General features: G+C 41.4%; 1 protein-coding gene across 3 annotated transcripts in view; it reads right to left on the bottom strand.

Moving 5' to 3' along the window:
- Nucleotides 1–15,570, bottom strand: part of LOC146456769 (NLR family CARD domain-containing protein 4-like) — a 151,169-nt gene extending 135,599 nt beyond the window's left edge. For all 3 annotated transcript variants that reach the window (XM_085092760.1, XM_085092762.1, XM_085092761.1), the window contains exons 1-3: nucleotides 15,372–15,570; nucleotides 10,010–10,133; nucleotides 651–715 (exon numbers count right to left, since the gene is read on the bottom strand). In XM_085092760.1, the coding sequence (XP_084948886.1) occupies nucleotides 651–715 (65 nt within the window). In that variant the 5' untranslated portion in view covers nucleotides 10,010–10,133; nucleotides 15,372–15,570. The remainder of the gene's footprint in view (nucleotides 1–650; nucleotides 716–10,009; nucleotides 10,134–15,371) is intronic.
- Nucleotides 15,571–17,822: the final 2,252 nt, after the last annotated feature.

The raw sequence follows: 17,822 nt of genomic DNA, 5'->3' as shown, positions 1-17,822 counted from the left end.
TATTAACACAACCATGTTGGTTGAAATAAGCATTAACTTCATCAAGGCTGAGTAAACAACTTATTATTTGAAGCCTGACTATATAAACACTGATTTTTGTTCACGGGGTTGAGCACTGGTTTTTAAGTTAAGTGTATAACTTATGGCATTGATCCTGTAAAGCAATGAAATATAGTCTGTGGAAGCAGTATCTGCGACCTATTAGCCTCTGAATCTTATTTTAATCAACCAACATCACATCACTGTTTGTCACAATGATTTTACAGTACATTAATTACACTCACTTATGCATTGCATAAGGCAACAAAAAAAAATTATTTAATACCATATGGCATTTTTTTTTCCATTCCTTGAATGTTTATTGTTAGCTGGGCAACCTCTAGTGGCTGCTTATATATGAGAACCATTCTAGTAAGCAGACAGCTCCTGTTAGGGACACCTTTTATTATGCATCCGAGGGTGTCCGCTTACAAGAGCTTCCACTGTACTACATGTTTCCCTCAATGAGAGAGAAAACTTCTAACTTGAAGTTTTAAATTGGACTTCAAATTCCAACTAGGACTAACAGTGTTTTAATTTCACCATAAAGTGAACTTGTTTGGGATAACCAAACTTGGAGATTACAAATAAGTAAACACTGAACAACTTACCCTGGAGGTAAATGCTGATCAGGTCTATCCCGTGAATGAAGGAACCATGAACACACTCCTCCCATCTGAATCAAAACCAACAGATATAACTATTTATTTACTAAAAGTCGAGAATGAAGGGACTATGAACACACCCCTCCCATCTGAATCAAACCAACAGATATATAACGATTAATTTACTAGATATATTGGAGAATGGAGGGACCATGAACATACCCCTCCCATCTGAAACACACCAACAGATAAACGTTGAATCTGTGAGCCCTAAAATTAAACATCACGCATACTACATGGGATTTTAGTCATATCCTGCACATATTTCTTGGGGGTGTTTTGCTGTTCACACCCTTACAGGAACGTGATTTGTTCAGTCTGATTCAATTTCATTACATTAGATCAGTAAATTACCTTCTTTGCACAAATTGTACCACCTGTGGTTCACACCAGTGATTAAATACCATTGTGGTAGCATTATATTACTGGTTAAAATATTCAAATAAATTGTAAAAATTTCATGTTGCCCTTTATTAGGTGGGGAAGGATCAGCTGGAAATCCACATATTAATAATTTTGTTCTGTAACACACAGGACTTCTTAGTAATTAAGATAATTTTGTGAAGTTACTTTGATCTGTGTACTCGTCTGTCTAATTCTTTCTCACACAAATTTTGAAAAGGTTATAAGCTTTAAATGTTTGGCCACATAATTTGACTCTTTGGACATCACTATTTCTGTTCTCAACATGAATATTATTGTGTTTGGAAGAAGTAAAATCAATAAAAGTTTGCAGGAACTTAGGGGATTTATATTTCATACATTTTACGCATCACTAGACTATCGGCCAAAAGTCTTGATAAGGTGATCAGTGACTCCCCATGAAGCAGCTGTTGTAGCCACGCCAATCCAGAAGCAGTGACCCAAGCCTGCACAGTGGATGATAACTGCTGCCGAGATAAAGGACAACCATCTGCATAGCAAAACAAAGGCCCTGGAGTAGGGCCACGCAGTGCCAAAAAATTACCAAGGGCCACAACTGGGCAAATAAATGTCACTATCCACACAAAAAGGGTCTGTCTTCGAGCACCTGATGTGAACTGAAAACATATAGGGTCCACCAAATAATCCGCCTGCACGTCGCTAACTGCCAGATGGATACTGGGATCAAACAAAGAATTAGTGGTGAACTCACCAGTACACAAGAAACCGAAGAAACTGAGGCAACACGCCGCCCAGAGCATGACATGGTCCCAGGAATATAGGTCTAAGGATGGCTGGATGACCTTTAAGAGGTCAATAGGGAGAGAAATGGAGATGAACCTTACACACACTTTATGCCCCTCAGTAGCTGCAGACAGTTCACCAGGTGATCAGTAATAAGCCATTGGTTAGTGTGATATCTTAATGATTTTACTGACCCAATAATTTATATGTAAATGTGAAGGGACCACACTGCACTGAGGTTCGCCTTGATGGACAAGTGGTGGCTGTCGGCCAAAAAGGATGCAAAATGCATGAGTGACTGTTCATCAGCTGGCAAAAGAGACTGGACTCAGACGGCCATCCTGATGACAGAAATCGAAGTACTGACGCTGGGCTGACAAGTATACCTGACATGTAGATGGGGCAAGGCCCTAAGTACGGAAAGATTTGCATCTTTCTGTCACGTGACTTGCAGCGCCGTCAGTAGAGCTTGGGGATTTGTCAATGGAGCTTACTCAGCTTGTGGGGCCAAATGCCTGAATCGCTGAAATTGGAAACGGGAAAGAGCATCCGCAACTAGGTTAGCTTTACCTCAAACTGAAGTAGTAGTAAAAGAAAATGAATGGTACACTGCCAACAACGCTAAGTACCACAACAAAACCATTAAGTCCAGGTCTCAGCAAGTACCTGAAGACAGAACAGCCACCACTGACATATTGTTGCATATAAACTCGACCTGCCGTGACGCCCACCAAGATCTTCATAAATATGCGGCCACAACAATGGGGCCTTGTATGCAATAGATAGGGGTTGCTGTAAAATTCACCATGTGCCAAAGAATGACTGGTTGTTAAAGATAGCTCTTTAGCTCAGAGAGCCTGCAGCATCTGGTGACACTTGGAAAACCAGAAGAGGAGCCCACATAGGCATCAGGAAAAACTCAGATCCTCCTAGCTTTAGAACAGTTCCTGCCACCAATGCAAGTCCCGAAGAAATGTCCTACCCTGAGGGGCTATCTTACATGCATGGTGGAGGTGGTCAATAAGGGACTCCAGCTCCCACCGCCTACAGAACTGCTTGACAGACCAAGTACCTAGCAGGGCAACAATCCTCTCTCTCTTCTCTGCCGGAAGCCAGGCCTGTAGTGTGGTGTAGTCAAGCTCAACACCAAGGATGGACAGGCAGGTAGAGGGGCCCCCCAGCTTGTCTGGGTGAATGGGGAGGCCCGGCTCTCTTGAAAACAGCTGGATAAGTTGTTGTAACAGACCAGGGAAGCTGATGAGCCTAAGGTCAGAAAATCATCCAAGTAATGGCAAAGGAAGTCAACGCCATGGTTGCGAGTCAGCATCCACTGAACCAGGTCTGCAATAGCACTGAAGATGTAGGGTGCTGAACACAGACTAAATGGGAGGGCCATGTCGACATAGTAGTTTCCACGCCAAACTATTCCCAAGAGCGGACAATCCTGGAGAGGGACAGCCACATTGCAATAAGTGCTCACCACATCGAAATTGGCCATAAGAGTTCCTCGGCCCCGAGCCATAATGCCTTCTATAAAGGAGTCAACCGTGACATACTGAACTGAAAAGGGGGGCTTCAGAATGCCGTCATTAACGCTGTGGTTGGTTGCTTTTCGGGATGACTTCATGCAAAAAGTCGGGGAAAGGAGGAGAAGTAAAGAGGCCAGTAAGTGAAACCTCTGTCCCAAGGTATATTACGTAAGTGTCTATGACCGATGGGTGGACAAGGGCAGATCGCAGCGATGACACCTTAAAACCAATGGGCGATTCCAGAAAATATCCATACCATACCACGGACGGCTTTTAGGATTTCCGAAGGGGAGGGGGGGTTCACGATTATGGAATTCTGAGGGCATGGGGAGGGGGGGGGGGTATTTATGATTGGATATCCGAAGGCACTGGTGAATTTCACAGGTGGGATTTCTGGAGTAGAAAGTGTAGAGTGAGTTCCTTGAAAACGCTATTGTAGTGGACTGTTGTAGTTCGTAAATAAAATTATCCACGAACACATGACCACGGAAGCAGAAGACAAGCATCGATAGATCATGATACATTTCATGTACACTACATGAGGCATAGGCTTAAGAACACTTTTCGTGCACACTACATGACGTATAAAAGAACGCGACAAGACTTGACGGTATATTTGACTGCTGAAAGATTTTAACTCTCTGAATTTGAGCTATTCTGCTTTGTAAACGTCAAAACAGGACAAGAAAACAAAGAGGAGTAAAACTGCCGTAAATGGTGTTTATTATTATAGCCAAATTCAAACTTAAAAAGAAGTTTTCACAGCCTGGCCAGTAAGTTTTTTTTGTTGCTGAAGAGTAAAGCTTGTCGCCTAGCACCGCTAGATCACAGCCCTGAGGAGGCATTAATTGATGTTCGTTTGTTCATATAGGCGTTGCTAAAGTCGAAAATGTACTTCCCAGAAAAACCGGAAATTCTGAACGGGAGGGGGGGTTCACGATTATGGAATTCTGAGGGCATGGGGGGGTAACGCATTTTGGAATTTCCGAAGGCAAGGGGGGGTTAAAACATGGAAGCCGTCCGTTGTTGGGTATGGATATTTTCTGGAATTGCCCAATGTAGGCTGCTGCGTTGGATCAGGATAGCCATGCAACTCTGCCTGAAACTGGGATAACTACAATAGGGAGACTAAATATACAGGAACTGATGGAAAGAATGAATGAACTGGAACAGAACTGCTGGGTGAACCAGTTGAATACGAGAAAATCTGGATGAACGGGAACAAGACTATTTACACTATGTACACAAGAAGCAGCAGGGCATGTAATCAACTCGGTACCCCCCCCCCCCCCCCACCTCCTTGGCAGGGGAAGGGGAGCATAAGCGACTGACTCCAGGAGGGTGAAATGGGCAGCAAACCCTGGGGTGGTCACCATCAGACAAATTGCAAATATGGTGGTAGCAGCATTGCCCTTTGTTCCAAGAGATGCAGTAAGGAGGGTGAGAGATGTAGCCCCAGCTTGCTGACATGGTAACTGGTGAGGAATTTGAAGACTGTGGATTGGTGAGGGGCACTGGCGACCACAAGTAAAAGTTATACAAATCCAAATTCATCTTGGACCAGTCAGATGTACCAGTTGCCGCCGCATCCTCGCGAAAGGCAAGATCGTATTCCAGCCAAGCTCTACTGTGTGACTGCCGAGCAATTTATATTTGATGAGGGCTAACAAATGATGAGCATGGGTTGCACACATCACCAACTGAAAAATGGTTAAGGCCTTGGTCCAGGTCAATATGTCCTGTATTTCAACCACCTGACGCTTCTTGGAGACCAACAACTTGCCGTCCGCAGATTGGCTGGGTCTGCTAAGTCCAGTAAAACTGACCACTTGTAATCTTTGAAACTAGTTTGGCCAAATTGGAGCTTGTCTTGGACCAACAAGGAATGCTTGTCCATCGAAGGTGGGATAAGTGACCTACCCAAACTTGAAGACATGCTTGTAACACAAGTGGCCATCATCAGTGATGCAAAAGACAGCAATTGGGACAAGCCGAGTTAGAGCCGGTGGTAGCTGACAGGGACGGGTATGTATACACAAATGCCAGCAACATGAACATACCTGAGGAAGCCACCAACGGGCCTCCAATGAACATAGCAGGTCTGGAACAAACATTGGTCATAACTACTGGAGGAGCAGTAGCTGCCAAAACTGCCATAGTAGCAGCAGACGAAGAAGGTGAAGGTGTGCATGTAGTGGGGACTATGCCTGCCATCACGCTATTGTAACACACACTAATACAATATGCCTAAAAAATCCCCCCACAAAAGTGAGGCAGCGCTTGTGGAGAATAACACTATTCAAGAAAAATCCTGAAGAAAACAGAAGAAAAGCCCTACAAAACGTGGTAAACCAAGAACGCCAAAAATGCGTACTTAAAAGAGAACAAATTAAGGAATGCAAGTCAGTCACTGTTGCAGATGGATATTAATTAACACCTATGTTGCAAATGGAGGGTGAGTGCCAGGAGCCAGGTAGAACACCCCATAAGCCTGCCCTACCTGCAACCCAGCAACGAGCCCCACCCCTGGCAGCTGTCACACTGAGACAAGAACTTAAAGGGACACTGTCACAGTGATTTTGCTATATTTTGGTCAAAATGACTCAAATATTGGACAAGTAGAACCTTTTTTTCTAACATGAAATTACTGTTAGACCACCGAGAAGAAAATATGAAGGTATTTATCCGGGGAAGAACAAACTATAAGTAGTCTTTGATGACTTCTCTAAAATACACAGGAGGAACTTGAAAAAACTGGCCAATTTTTTCAAGTTGCAATCCATTTCCATCCTAGCCATCTCCAGTAAAAGATAATTAATACTAGTTTCTGTGCATCATTAGGGTTATTGTTAACAAACCTGAACCACACAAAAATTAAATCGGTGACACTGCCCCTTTAAGAGGAAAAATAATAAGTAACTAAGACATAGAACTTAGCCTAACCCTTATCCAATCCCTAATATTTCTAACCACAATTCCAACCCCAAACCATAACAAACTAACACTACCGGGAGGGAGGGGAGAGAAAGAAAAGCCCTTCAAAATGCAATAAATGAAAAATGCCACCAGAAACACTCAGTGAAAAATTACAAGCACGTGCAAAGGTGCATGCCTAATCCGCATGAGAATACCGTTTGGCCATGCAAGCACCTGTGGTCCTGGACATGGCCCTAACAGTAAGGCAACAACAACAAGCGTACAAATGCTAACTCGCCACCAGCAACCCGGCCAAACTATATGCCAATAAGAACTAGTAGTAATCAAAGATTATACAGTGAGTTCGACACCTTAAATTGAACAAATTTGGCAAAATCGTGCTAAGTTGTACGATTGTACGGGCTGTTGCGTGACACTTTTTCAGGTAGCTCTTTGGTCCTTAAATATATCTGTACCTAATGTGTAACTACCACGGTGAAATATTTCAAATAACCGAAGCTGAATTTAAAATTTCAGCCGCTACGTTGTTGAACTTAAAAATAAAAGAAAGTATCTTCCGTCCGCCTGTTGCGTGACACTGTCGCACTTTAAAATAATGCACATCATTTTCGGTAAAACGCTTTCAATCTTTGAGAAAAACGTAACTTACAGGCCAGCATACTATTTTGGTCTTCTACTCAAAAGGCATTGTACCAAAATGCCGCAAATTAACTTACGCGACTATAACGCTGTAAAAATGTCGAACCGAAGTGAGCTAATTTGCATGCAGTTTTGAAAGACATCTAAGGGCCAAGGTTATTCAAAGAGCGGAAAACTCTATCCATTGGATAAAATGTACTCCAACCAATGGATTTTATCTGCTGGATAGCGAGTTATCCGCTGGATAAAATAATCTGCTCTTTGAACAACCGGGGCCTGATGACAGTATCTGATGCGTGTATCTTTCAGATATTTTTGTATTTCGATTTTATACTAATGTACTAGAAATACATGACTCACAAAACCTCACAAAGCTAGGGCTGGGTGAAAAGCCCTCTTTACTCGTATTGTAGCATCAAATGAGGAGATTAAAAGGTTTCTGAATATAGCAACGATTTTGATGAGCATGGTCTTTTCGTAGTTCCACAGGCTAGTTTGCGGTTGAAATCTATTTCTGACACGATGAAATGGACAATGGGCATGCAGCGCTGCTGTGTTCGATGAATTTATTTCCCACGAAAAAATTATTTTACTGCGGCCACAAAACGTGTAATTTCTTGAAAGCAAACTTTCACAAAAAAGATTTCTGGAAGAAAGAGAAAAGATTCTGCAGAGATATTTCCATCCAGTGAATATTGATGAACATTGCAGTTGAAATGTGATCCTGTACTGAACGTAAAACTTTCCCGATGTATGCAAATTTTGCTCCAACAAACTGCATCTGTCTTTCAACCTTTGTCTGCCATCATTTATACTTTGTTTTTCCCTATTGCCAGGCAACATTACGTTGTGATGTCATCTGCCCCTGCAAAAAAATCTGCGGGGGATGCCAGATCTTCGTCTCAAGATCCATTGACCCATCAACGACAAGTCCCAAATCCGTATTAGGAGGCATTCTTTCTATGTCAAATGCAACGATGCCACGGAACGCCATGCCACAAGGGAGCAAACTTGTTCCAAGTCTTTAACTAAGTTAAATGACATTTAACCCCATTACTAGTACTATTTCTATTACTATTACTATTACTATTACTATCCAGTTAAACCTTCACACAGCTCCTGTTTGTGGACACCTCTTGCAATTGGATACCAATTCCCACTTTAAAGTACCCTTGGAATGACCTTTTTTTAAAAAATAATAAATAATTATGCAAAATATTGCATACCACGCATACTTCTGGTTTTCACTGCTCAAGAAACTTGGGAGTAGAAGGGATATTAATTTTTTGTCCTCTATCGTTGTCATTGTCTTTAACAAAAACAGCCCAATCAGAATCCATTTTTTGCCCGTCTAATTTATAGGTTTTACTAGGGCTGAGAAAGAAGGCTTTTGTCATACCTGTAAACTGGATCTTTCCATGTTGATTTCACACTTAAGGACTCAAATAACTTATGCTGTTTTTGAAAGAAAACAAACTAAGGTTCCTTTTTGAAGCAGTAAATCAGAAGAATAACTTCTACATATGTATGAAGTAATCACCTGTTAAAAATAGTGGAAATTGCTGAGCTCACAGAGAACAAATTACGCTTTGAATAGAGGGACAGCATTACCAGGAGAGATTGTGGTTCTCAAAGCGAACCCGAAAGGTTATGAGCTTAAATCATTAGAGCCCCGGCTACCACAGGTATAAATTTCTTTTTCTATCATAAATACTACACGTAGGCAGCCCAAGTTCACTATGCGATAACATGAACATGAAATGGATATAAAGACTTCGTAAGTTTCTATTTTGGTGAGAAAAGAGCAGTGACATTGAAAGCCTCGAATGGTATTATTGGAAAGAGATTGTGGTTCAGGTTAGCAGAGATTTCGGGCGAAATGGAAAGAGGCTCAAAGAGACGATTAAAAATATAGAAAAACCAGGAGAGATTAACGTCTGAGGGTTAGAAATAAACGTCTGAGGGTGTTTTGAGCTAGTTCGCATTTTGACCGTGTGAAGTCGTTTGGCTGTAAATATCATTGCGCCATGGGCCCTGGATAGTTTGACACCATAGTATAGATTCAAATTATCTATATTAGAGTTCCTTTGCCATAATTTATACTGCCTTCTTTATTTCTCATTTTTTACTCAGCATCCTCCATCCTGTTCTCCCAAATACTATTTCACACGACTCTTTCTACAGGGTTCCACTAAAATTTAACCACAAAACCACAGGATTAAACAAACTGTCAATTATCTTGCAGATATATAGCTGGGTAATCATATGTGGCATAATTCAAAACAACCAAGCGTGAGAAACCACATCATATACACAAACATCATTGTCGCCAATGCCTTAGGATTGATTATTACTCTTTTAGTATGTTTAGAAACTGTGAGCAAACACCCTTTGGTATATTTTCAACTTGTCAAGAATAGTAGCTCTTTTAACTTGGAGGCACCATTCTTTAGCAAAACAAGATTAACTGAAATATTCAATTTGAATAACTTCACACACATTTCCTTTAATAACTGGTATAAAATTTTAAGTTTTCATACAGAGTACTTAGAATTTGCTCACTCAAGAAAATCATAACCTTGAGAAGCTGCAGGGCTGTCAACCTCACACGTCTTCAAATATGGAGAATATCACTTCCCTGGCCAGCAATAACAAAGCGCCTAACAGAGGCATCTCATCAAGGCCAAATTCACGGCTTCAGTAAAGAGGGGGAAGGGGAGACGTACATTGAACAGTATTAGAAACAACGCTAAACATTTCAAAATGGCAAACTTCGTCAATTAGCCGAGAGATCAGAGACATAAATCTGGAGACCAGAAAATACGGCTCAAAATCTGGAGACCAAGAGATCCGGTTCAAAATCTGGATACCGGGAGAAACAGCTGTACGGTTCAAAATCTGGAGACTCCTGGATTATCCGGGAGACTTGACAGCCCTGAAGCTGCCTAATAGTACCTGTAACATGCATTAAAATGATGACTATACAAAGGTACAGTATAAAGTATTGATATATATAAGCATGTTTCATTTTACCTTGCACAAAAGCTTTCAAATCTTATGTAGTCCAAAGGTCATCTTCTACCTTTATTCTTATCTTTCAGCAGAGGTGCAACTTGCAGCTGAACAAACTCCGTAAATTATTGAAACAGAAGTTGCTCTTGAAGGAGAGATAAGAAGCCTATTACAATTAATTAAAACCTTTTGCATGTATTAACAGCAAAGAAGATGCACAAGACCTAAATACAAGAAATCGAAAATGTCTTGGATCCCTTTGTTCAAAGAGAGAAGTGGGCATGACGCCAGCCAAATATGGTAACAAACGCATTTTTAACTGTCAGTCTGTTTTGAGGACTGCTTTGTTGACCTTCAGGTCTACAGCTGTACATGGAGGCTAGAAGTCTGTAACTCACATAGCACACATACCATGCTAATAACAATGTGATGTCCATGGACCATGGCAAAGTTGATACAACGTTATAAAGAACAAACTTGTAAATAAAAATTTTTGGATGCCCAGACCAATGTCAGTCTTCAGGGGTAAAATAATGTCAATCACATTTCTCTCGGCAAAGACCATGAAAGCATTTCAAGCATAAGGAATAACAGGAAATGACGTAAAAAATGCAATGGGATCTAATTTAAGCATATCAAAATAAAAGAGTATATGAACTAATCAAATTCCATCATGTTTCTTGGGTTGAAGAGGTTGGGGGGGGGGGGGGGGAGAGATTTCAACTGAGGTACATAGCTATATACATGTAGGTGTACCACACTGGATAATTTGAAAATTCACATTGTGAACTAAGACATGTATTCAGTTTTCAATGTCTCAAAGTGCGGGCTAGCTACAACCACTTAACCACCCCAGCCCCGCCATGGGTCGCTGAGTAAAGCCAATATCCAGTGTAAAGACAATGCATTGGTGTTCAACATGTTTAGACTTTGGCTCTGATAAATTGCTTAATGTTTTCTCTTGGAGTGAATACATTGGAAGTTGTTGAATAAAGCCAGATTTTATCGTTTTTAACAACATGCAACATGTTGACCTGCCTCAATATCACAATTGAAGGGTTGGATGCATAACTGCCTTATTTTGAATGTTAGGCTGTTTTTTTTCCTGGACTTGTCTAAATTTTTGCATGTGGGCTGTTTTAGTGAACAAACATTCTCCTGTATTTTTTTCGGCCGGTTTGCTCTTCGTTTGCGAAAAATAAGGTATGCAAAAATCTCAGTTTCCCTAGAGGCATCTTTTGGAGATCTTTTGTTGAACAAGGAACAAAAGAAACCTTTTGTTTTGTTGAACAATGAAGTCAGTGAATTTGAACTGTGTTCATCACTGGCTTAATTAAATATTACTCAATTCAGTTGGATTCTGATGAGGGAATGTCATGGGATTAATGGACCATTCTGGTCTTGAAAACGGGTAAGTACACTCATAAATTGGTAGGTTTAAAATTAAAAAGGGTATGCTGTTCCACATAGGTTGAACTAAAGAGCTTACATAAAAAAAACTTGTCTCCTCAAAAACAAATTTTTGAGGTAACGAAAAAAATTATTTCATTTTAAAATTATATCGGGATTTCTATACGTGGTATACGAGGGCAACGAAGATATTGACCATGGAAGCAGGGATAAAAACTCAGCGTGCAACAAATGCAGACCTACAGTAGATAGACCTGCGGACTTGCGGGCTTGTAGACATGCAGACTGAGAGGTTTGAAGGCTTGCCGACCTGCATACTTCTGGATTTTGGCGACTTTGGAATTTAGGGACCGATCGTTTATTACGTCCTAGGGGGGTGTATGAAATCGAGTGTATGAAAATTTTACTCTCCCCATTCCAATGGAGCTGGTTGCTCATTCACTGGCCCGTGGCTTTACGATATAATCCTCTGTGGAGGCATGTGTTGTTTGAGAAATTTTACGACTACTTGAGCAACACGGATCTACAAAATTTTTTGCTATTCCAACTTTGAACTCGGATATCTCGATAACCAATCAAAATATCGGAAACGCCTGATTAATGTACATGTCTTGTGAATAACGCTGTCTCACTATTTTGTTCTTGCCAGGCGTTCCATACCCGATAAATTCAATCCAACTGAAGTAAGTAAGTAAGTAAGTGAACCTTATTTAGACAGGGTGGCCCAATCAGCTACGGGGCTGTTATCCTGAGGGGCCCTGTATACACCTAAAATAATTATTATTATGGTATGAGAAAAAAAAATTACAATATATATGGCTCAAACACTTTTGGGTTAAAGATATCACAGGATAGAAAAATAAATAAAAACATTTGCACACTAAGAAAAAAATCTATGCAAAATCGTGTTTCATCATTAGTCGCTTAAAAGCCTCCAAGGACGCTGCCCGTTTGTATGTTTCAGGTAACGAATTAAATAAAATCGCTCCGGAGTATCTAAAAGTTCTCTTCCCGAGGCTAAGTTTGGGTCTTGAAGGATGAATGTCTTCACGCCGACGTGTATTGTAACTATGGAAACTGTGGTTTCTATTGAAATAATCAGGAAGATACTGGTGCACTTAATCATTCAGACATTTGAAGACTAAGATAGATTTGTTCCTTTTCCTGATAGTTTCTAAGTTAGACCATACTAGTGTCTTGAGAGTTTTGCTCGTGCTATCTCGTCTGACAATTATACGTGCAGCTCGATTTTGTAGGCGCTGTAATCTACTCTTGCACTCAACAGACAATTCACCCCAGGCCGTGTCGGTGTCGCACAGGACTGGTAACACGAGACACTTGTATACGCATTTCGCTGCCTTAAGCGTTAAACATGATCGGATGCGGCCGAGTAGACCCAAGCGCTTGTTAACCTTGGTAAACACTTTACTAACATGCTCTTTCCATGAGAGGCATTCGTCAAGGGTGACCCCTAGGCCCTAGGTAGCAAAAATTTCTCACCCTTTCGATGTCACTGCCATGAAGTTAAGCTGGGTCTTAAAAGAGGCATTTGCAAGTTTCCGTTTAGTACCAAGGGCATACATTTGGTCTTCGTGAGATTTAGAGCAAGCTTGCTGTTTTTCATCCACTGTTCAAATCTTTGGAGGTCTTCTTGGATTTCCGTCATGATGCAGTCTGACTCCGAGCAAGTGGTATATATGACGGTATCATCTGCATACATGCTGATATTGGATCGCAGTAAGCACTGTGGGAGGTCGTTGATATAAAGCACAAAGAGTAAGGGGCCTAATAGTGAACCCTGAGATACACCATAATCCAGGGGAAGGCTAGATGATAGTTCTTTCCCAAATTTTACTCTCTGTCAGCAGGTGCTGAGATAATCCAGGAACCAGTTATAGCTTGGGCCTCCAACTCCATAATGTTTTTATTTATGGAGAAGGCACTTGTGATCGACGAGGTCGAAAGCCTTTTTTAGGTCAATAAATACAGCCCCCGTCATTTCCTGTTTGTCCATGCATTCCAGAATGAAGTCTGTAAGATACGTAACAGCAGTTTGTGTAGAATGTTGTTTTCTGAAGCCTGACTGATGTTCTGATAGGACATTGTTTGTAGTTAGGAAGGAGACCAGTTGCACTTGAACTGTACGTTCCATTATCTTTGAGATAAGTGGAAGCACGGAGATCGGGCGGTAGTTGTTTACATCATCTTTTTCCCCGGACTTGAAAATGGGCTTCACTTTGGCCTCCTTCCATTCCTGAGGGATAATACCCGTCAAGATTGTTTGATTTATGAGATACGCAATCGGTTTGGCTATTTCGGTTGCTGTGTCCTTTTAGAACCCTAGCAGGGATTCCATCGAGACCGGTGGCTTTTGATGATTTTAGCTTGCACAGTTCTTGTTTGGCAAACGTTGGGCTTACATTCTTTCGAGTAAAATCTCGGTCTACTCTAGGCGTAAATACTCTAGGTATGGGGGTGTGAGAAAAATGCCTACATAAACTACCAGCAATGGTTGTAAAGAACTTATTAAAGTTTGTTGCTGAGAGCTAGGTTCTCAGTTTCATTTGTAGTTTTTGATTTCCTTGGCAGGATCTGGCTGAGTGTTTTCCACATTTCTTTCGAGTCCTCTTCATCAGAGAGGCGAGTGGAGTAATATTTGTTTTTCTCTTTGCGGAGTTTCAGATTAACTGCATTACATAATCTTTTATATCTGCTCCAGTGAACCTCGTTGTTTGTTTTGATGGCCTTTTTGTGGTGGTATTCTCTCTCCCGCATCAGGTTCTTTATTTCAGGTGTTAGCCACGGCAATGGCTTCCTGCGCACCCGGCACGGTGCATGTTTGTCAACTACAGTTAAAAACATATCTTTGAAAGAATTCCACTCCTCATCAGGGGCCCCTGAGGAATTGGCTAGTTCTAATGTGTCCCATGGGACGTAATGTAAATCAGTTTTGAACAAAGTTGGATCGTAGTTTTTGTAATTTCTGACATCAACAAACCGAGGCGGTGGAAGTTTGATTCTGTGTAGTTTCCTAAAACCAGCGATTGCGCAGTGGTCGGAGAAACCGATCGGGTCTTGAGGTTAAAAATAGATCAATTAAAGACCTTGAATTCTCTGTTATTCTCGTAGGCTCTGTGATAAGTTGTTTCAGATGAAATAAATTTGTTAATCGCTTAAACTTCATTGTCGCGGTGTTTGGAGCGATATAATTGAAGTTAAGGTCTCCCAGCAAAATAGTTTCAGTTTCATTGGTTGTAAGTTTGTCAAGCATTTTCCCCAGGCTGTCAGTAAAGATAGTAGCATCAGAGTCCAGTGGTTTATAGATAGCAACGACTAAAATTTTCTTTGTTTTCGGTGGTAATAGTTCAAACCAAATTACCTCCAAGTCTCTATCTGTTGATTCATTTGGATCTTTCAGTCGATTGTAATTCAGGTGTTCGGGGATGTAGACTGCGAGTCTCGGTCGTTGGCAAGTTTAGCCGATCCTGATATTTTAGAATACAAAACAATCGCTAAAATTGTATCTTTGTCAGAAACTACCCTTTACTTTGGTGTCCATTGCTCTATAGTTTGAAAACGTTTTCTCAAAACTGGCGCACGTACGAGTTTTGTTCCTGAAGGACAACTGTGAAAGGAGGAAGACTAGGGAGTATATTTAAAGTGTGGAATGGCGGAGGTTGCAAGCACGATGTTATTAAATAATACCGTGCTTGCAAAATCCGCCATTCCACAACATGCCATGTCATGTCATTTTAAAAAGTTTTTAAAATGAGTTGGGAAAGGCCAGTATGTTGAGTCTGCAAGTCTGCAAGTCTGCGAGTCTGCGGGTCTGCAGTTTGCATTTGTCACACACCGAAAAAAAACTTCCCTGCTTACGATCAAACGACGGTTTGCAATGTAAGCGTATAACATGCTTACTCAACCATTGTTGTTAGTCGTAGTTATTAGGGGAAAATTAGCTTCCATCACGTACCTCGCCGTCGCAGTCGTGTTCTGTGCGGTCCAAGATTACTCGTATTTCTCTGCTCTTCAGAAGTCAGACACGTTAGTAGCCCAAACAAGGTGCACAAAAGGGAAGCCTACATCAACACACAACAGAAGCTTACAGTTTTGCAATGCCAAGGAATGCACGCTGACTAAAAGCCAAATATGGTTGTTCGCCTAGCTCTTGATAACTCTTTGATCTTGCGGTTAATCGATTGTACCTATGATTGGTCAAGAGATGCACTGAAATGCAACCTAGCGGATCTTCAGGCCAGGCGAACGCAGTCGTTTTTAGGGGACTCGTATTACCTTACGAGTCCCCTAAAAACGACTGCGTGGGAGGCTAGTCAGGCTACAGGCGAAAGGAAAAGGGAAAATATTTTCTCGTACCCCCCACCCCCCCCCCCCTCTCATGCTTATAATTAGCTGACTCTAAAGCGTAGGAATGGTGGAACGGCGGAACGGTGGAACGGCGGAAAATCCTAAAAAACAGAACAGCTGAAAATCACCCCAAATTCTAAAAGACGGAATATATAACACAAACAACAGTGAACTGTTGTTGTTGTTGTTGTTGCAAGAGAGATTGCTGTCTTCTAAATCCCAACTGTTCGGCACTGATTCAGAGGTCGCATTTATAGCCCAATGTGGAGCCGTACCCACCCCTCGAAGAAAAACGTTTTTCTTCGGGGGGTGGGTACGTACGGCTACACATAAGCTGAGGTCGCTCACAAGCATCCCCTCACAGCGTGGCATGGCACTTATTTATTTATTTATTTATTTATTTATTTATTTATTTATTTAATTTTTTTTGTTTCAGGTGAGCGGAGGCAAGTCACGCGCGACGGGAGGGGAGGGGAGAGAGGGGGGTGCCAGAGCAATCAACCACCCGAGAGCAAAATGAAATTGTAATAGATTGGCACCTACTAAGGTTTTTGCATCTGAATCTTTTTCACCTGTATTTTGACTGTATGTTCTTCAAAAAAAATGCAGTTGTTATTTCAACAGAAAAATATCAATTCCCAACACGAAAAACCTGTCTTGTCTAATCGTGGGGAGGGGGGGGGGGGGAGGATTTGTAGTCCTAGCCGTAAATTCTGTCGCATGGTTGACAATGTTTGATCACGTGTTCATTTAAGTTTACGCATAGTGGCTCTGAAGCCTGACAAATTTCTTTGTTGTATGTTTTTGTTAACATTTTTGGCCTTGATAGTGCACAGTCGACAATAGATTTTGAAATGTGTCGGAGCCGAACTGACCAGTAGAAACGTTCCTGTAAGACATTCAGCTGTAGCGTGAACATTCAAACAAAGGATTGTTCACTGTCATGGCCCTTCCAACATAAATTGCAGCACCATTGTTTTCATGGCAAAGTTTCATAACCAGTCTCTCAATTAACTCTGGTTTACTGTATCACTGTTTTATTCTCCGTTGAAATATATAGAAGGAATGCATATTTCTGTACGAGTAAGGTAAAATACATATATTGGACTTAACATTTGGCTGTCTTTAACGTTTGTCGGGACAGTTAAATTCGTGACGTGTACACATATAGGATTTAGGGTGATTTTCCGCCGTTCCATCTCTTAGGATTTGTTATGATTTTTCGCCGTTCGATCTTTAAGGATTTGTGATGATTTTCCGCCATTCCTCCACTCCGGATTTTAGGACCCCCCTCTATGATTAATTTGCCGGCATCGGGGAGGAGAACCATTGGCCGCCCTCAGCTGCGACACAAGGATGTGTGTAAGAGAGAAATGAAGGTTCTCGACATTGACGCTGAGTCTTGGGTGGGCCTTGCAGCTGACCACACGAAGAGGAGAAGCACCCTGCAGCGCAAACACTTAGAGACAGAGAAGAAGCTGATGAACGTAGCAGAGGACAAGCATGTCCACAGGAACGAGCGCTGCAATTACAACGGTTTAGAGCTCGAGACTACCTACAGATGCGACATTTATAAACAGAGCGAATATTTCATTACTTTGTACATGGTCTGTATATTTTGCATCAGTTTGTAACAGGTTAACAATGCAAATGGTTTTTACTCCCTTTTTGAAAACACTTTTAGAAAACATAAACTTCAATTCCCGCCTTCTGTGTAGCTCTATCTTTATCATGCAATCGAAATTTTCAACTTGCGATTTCTGGGGCCAAAACTTTGGAATGCAATCAGTTGTTCCAATAATTTGTAGCTCTATCAATTGGCCCACCCCACCATTCCAGCAGGTCTACCGATACACATCAAAAAACTTGTGAAAAAAAAAAAAAACAACAACAACAACAACATCACCGTCCCTTGAGTGTCCCGGGATGTCCCGATGTGTTTTGCGCTGTTATGGACGTCAAACCGCGAACCCGAGGGATCCCAGGGTGACCTTATGTGTCTAAACCGTGGACAAACGCCCGTGTAAGCTCAAAAGGAGAGCAACTAACGATCTGATAA

Source organism: Pavona decussata, unplaced genomic scaffold (assembly GCF_977016875.1).
Source record: "Pavona decussata unplaced genomic scaffold, jaPavDecu1.1 SCAFFOLD_254, whole genome shotgun sequence".
In the NCBI taxonomy this organism is placed as follows: Eukaryota; Metazoa; Cnidaria; class Anthozoa; order Scleractinia; family Agariciidae; genus Pavona; species Pavona decussata.
The sequence above is the reverse complement of the archived record's forward strand: the minus strand, read 5'-3'. Positions and strand labels throughout refer to the sequence as shown.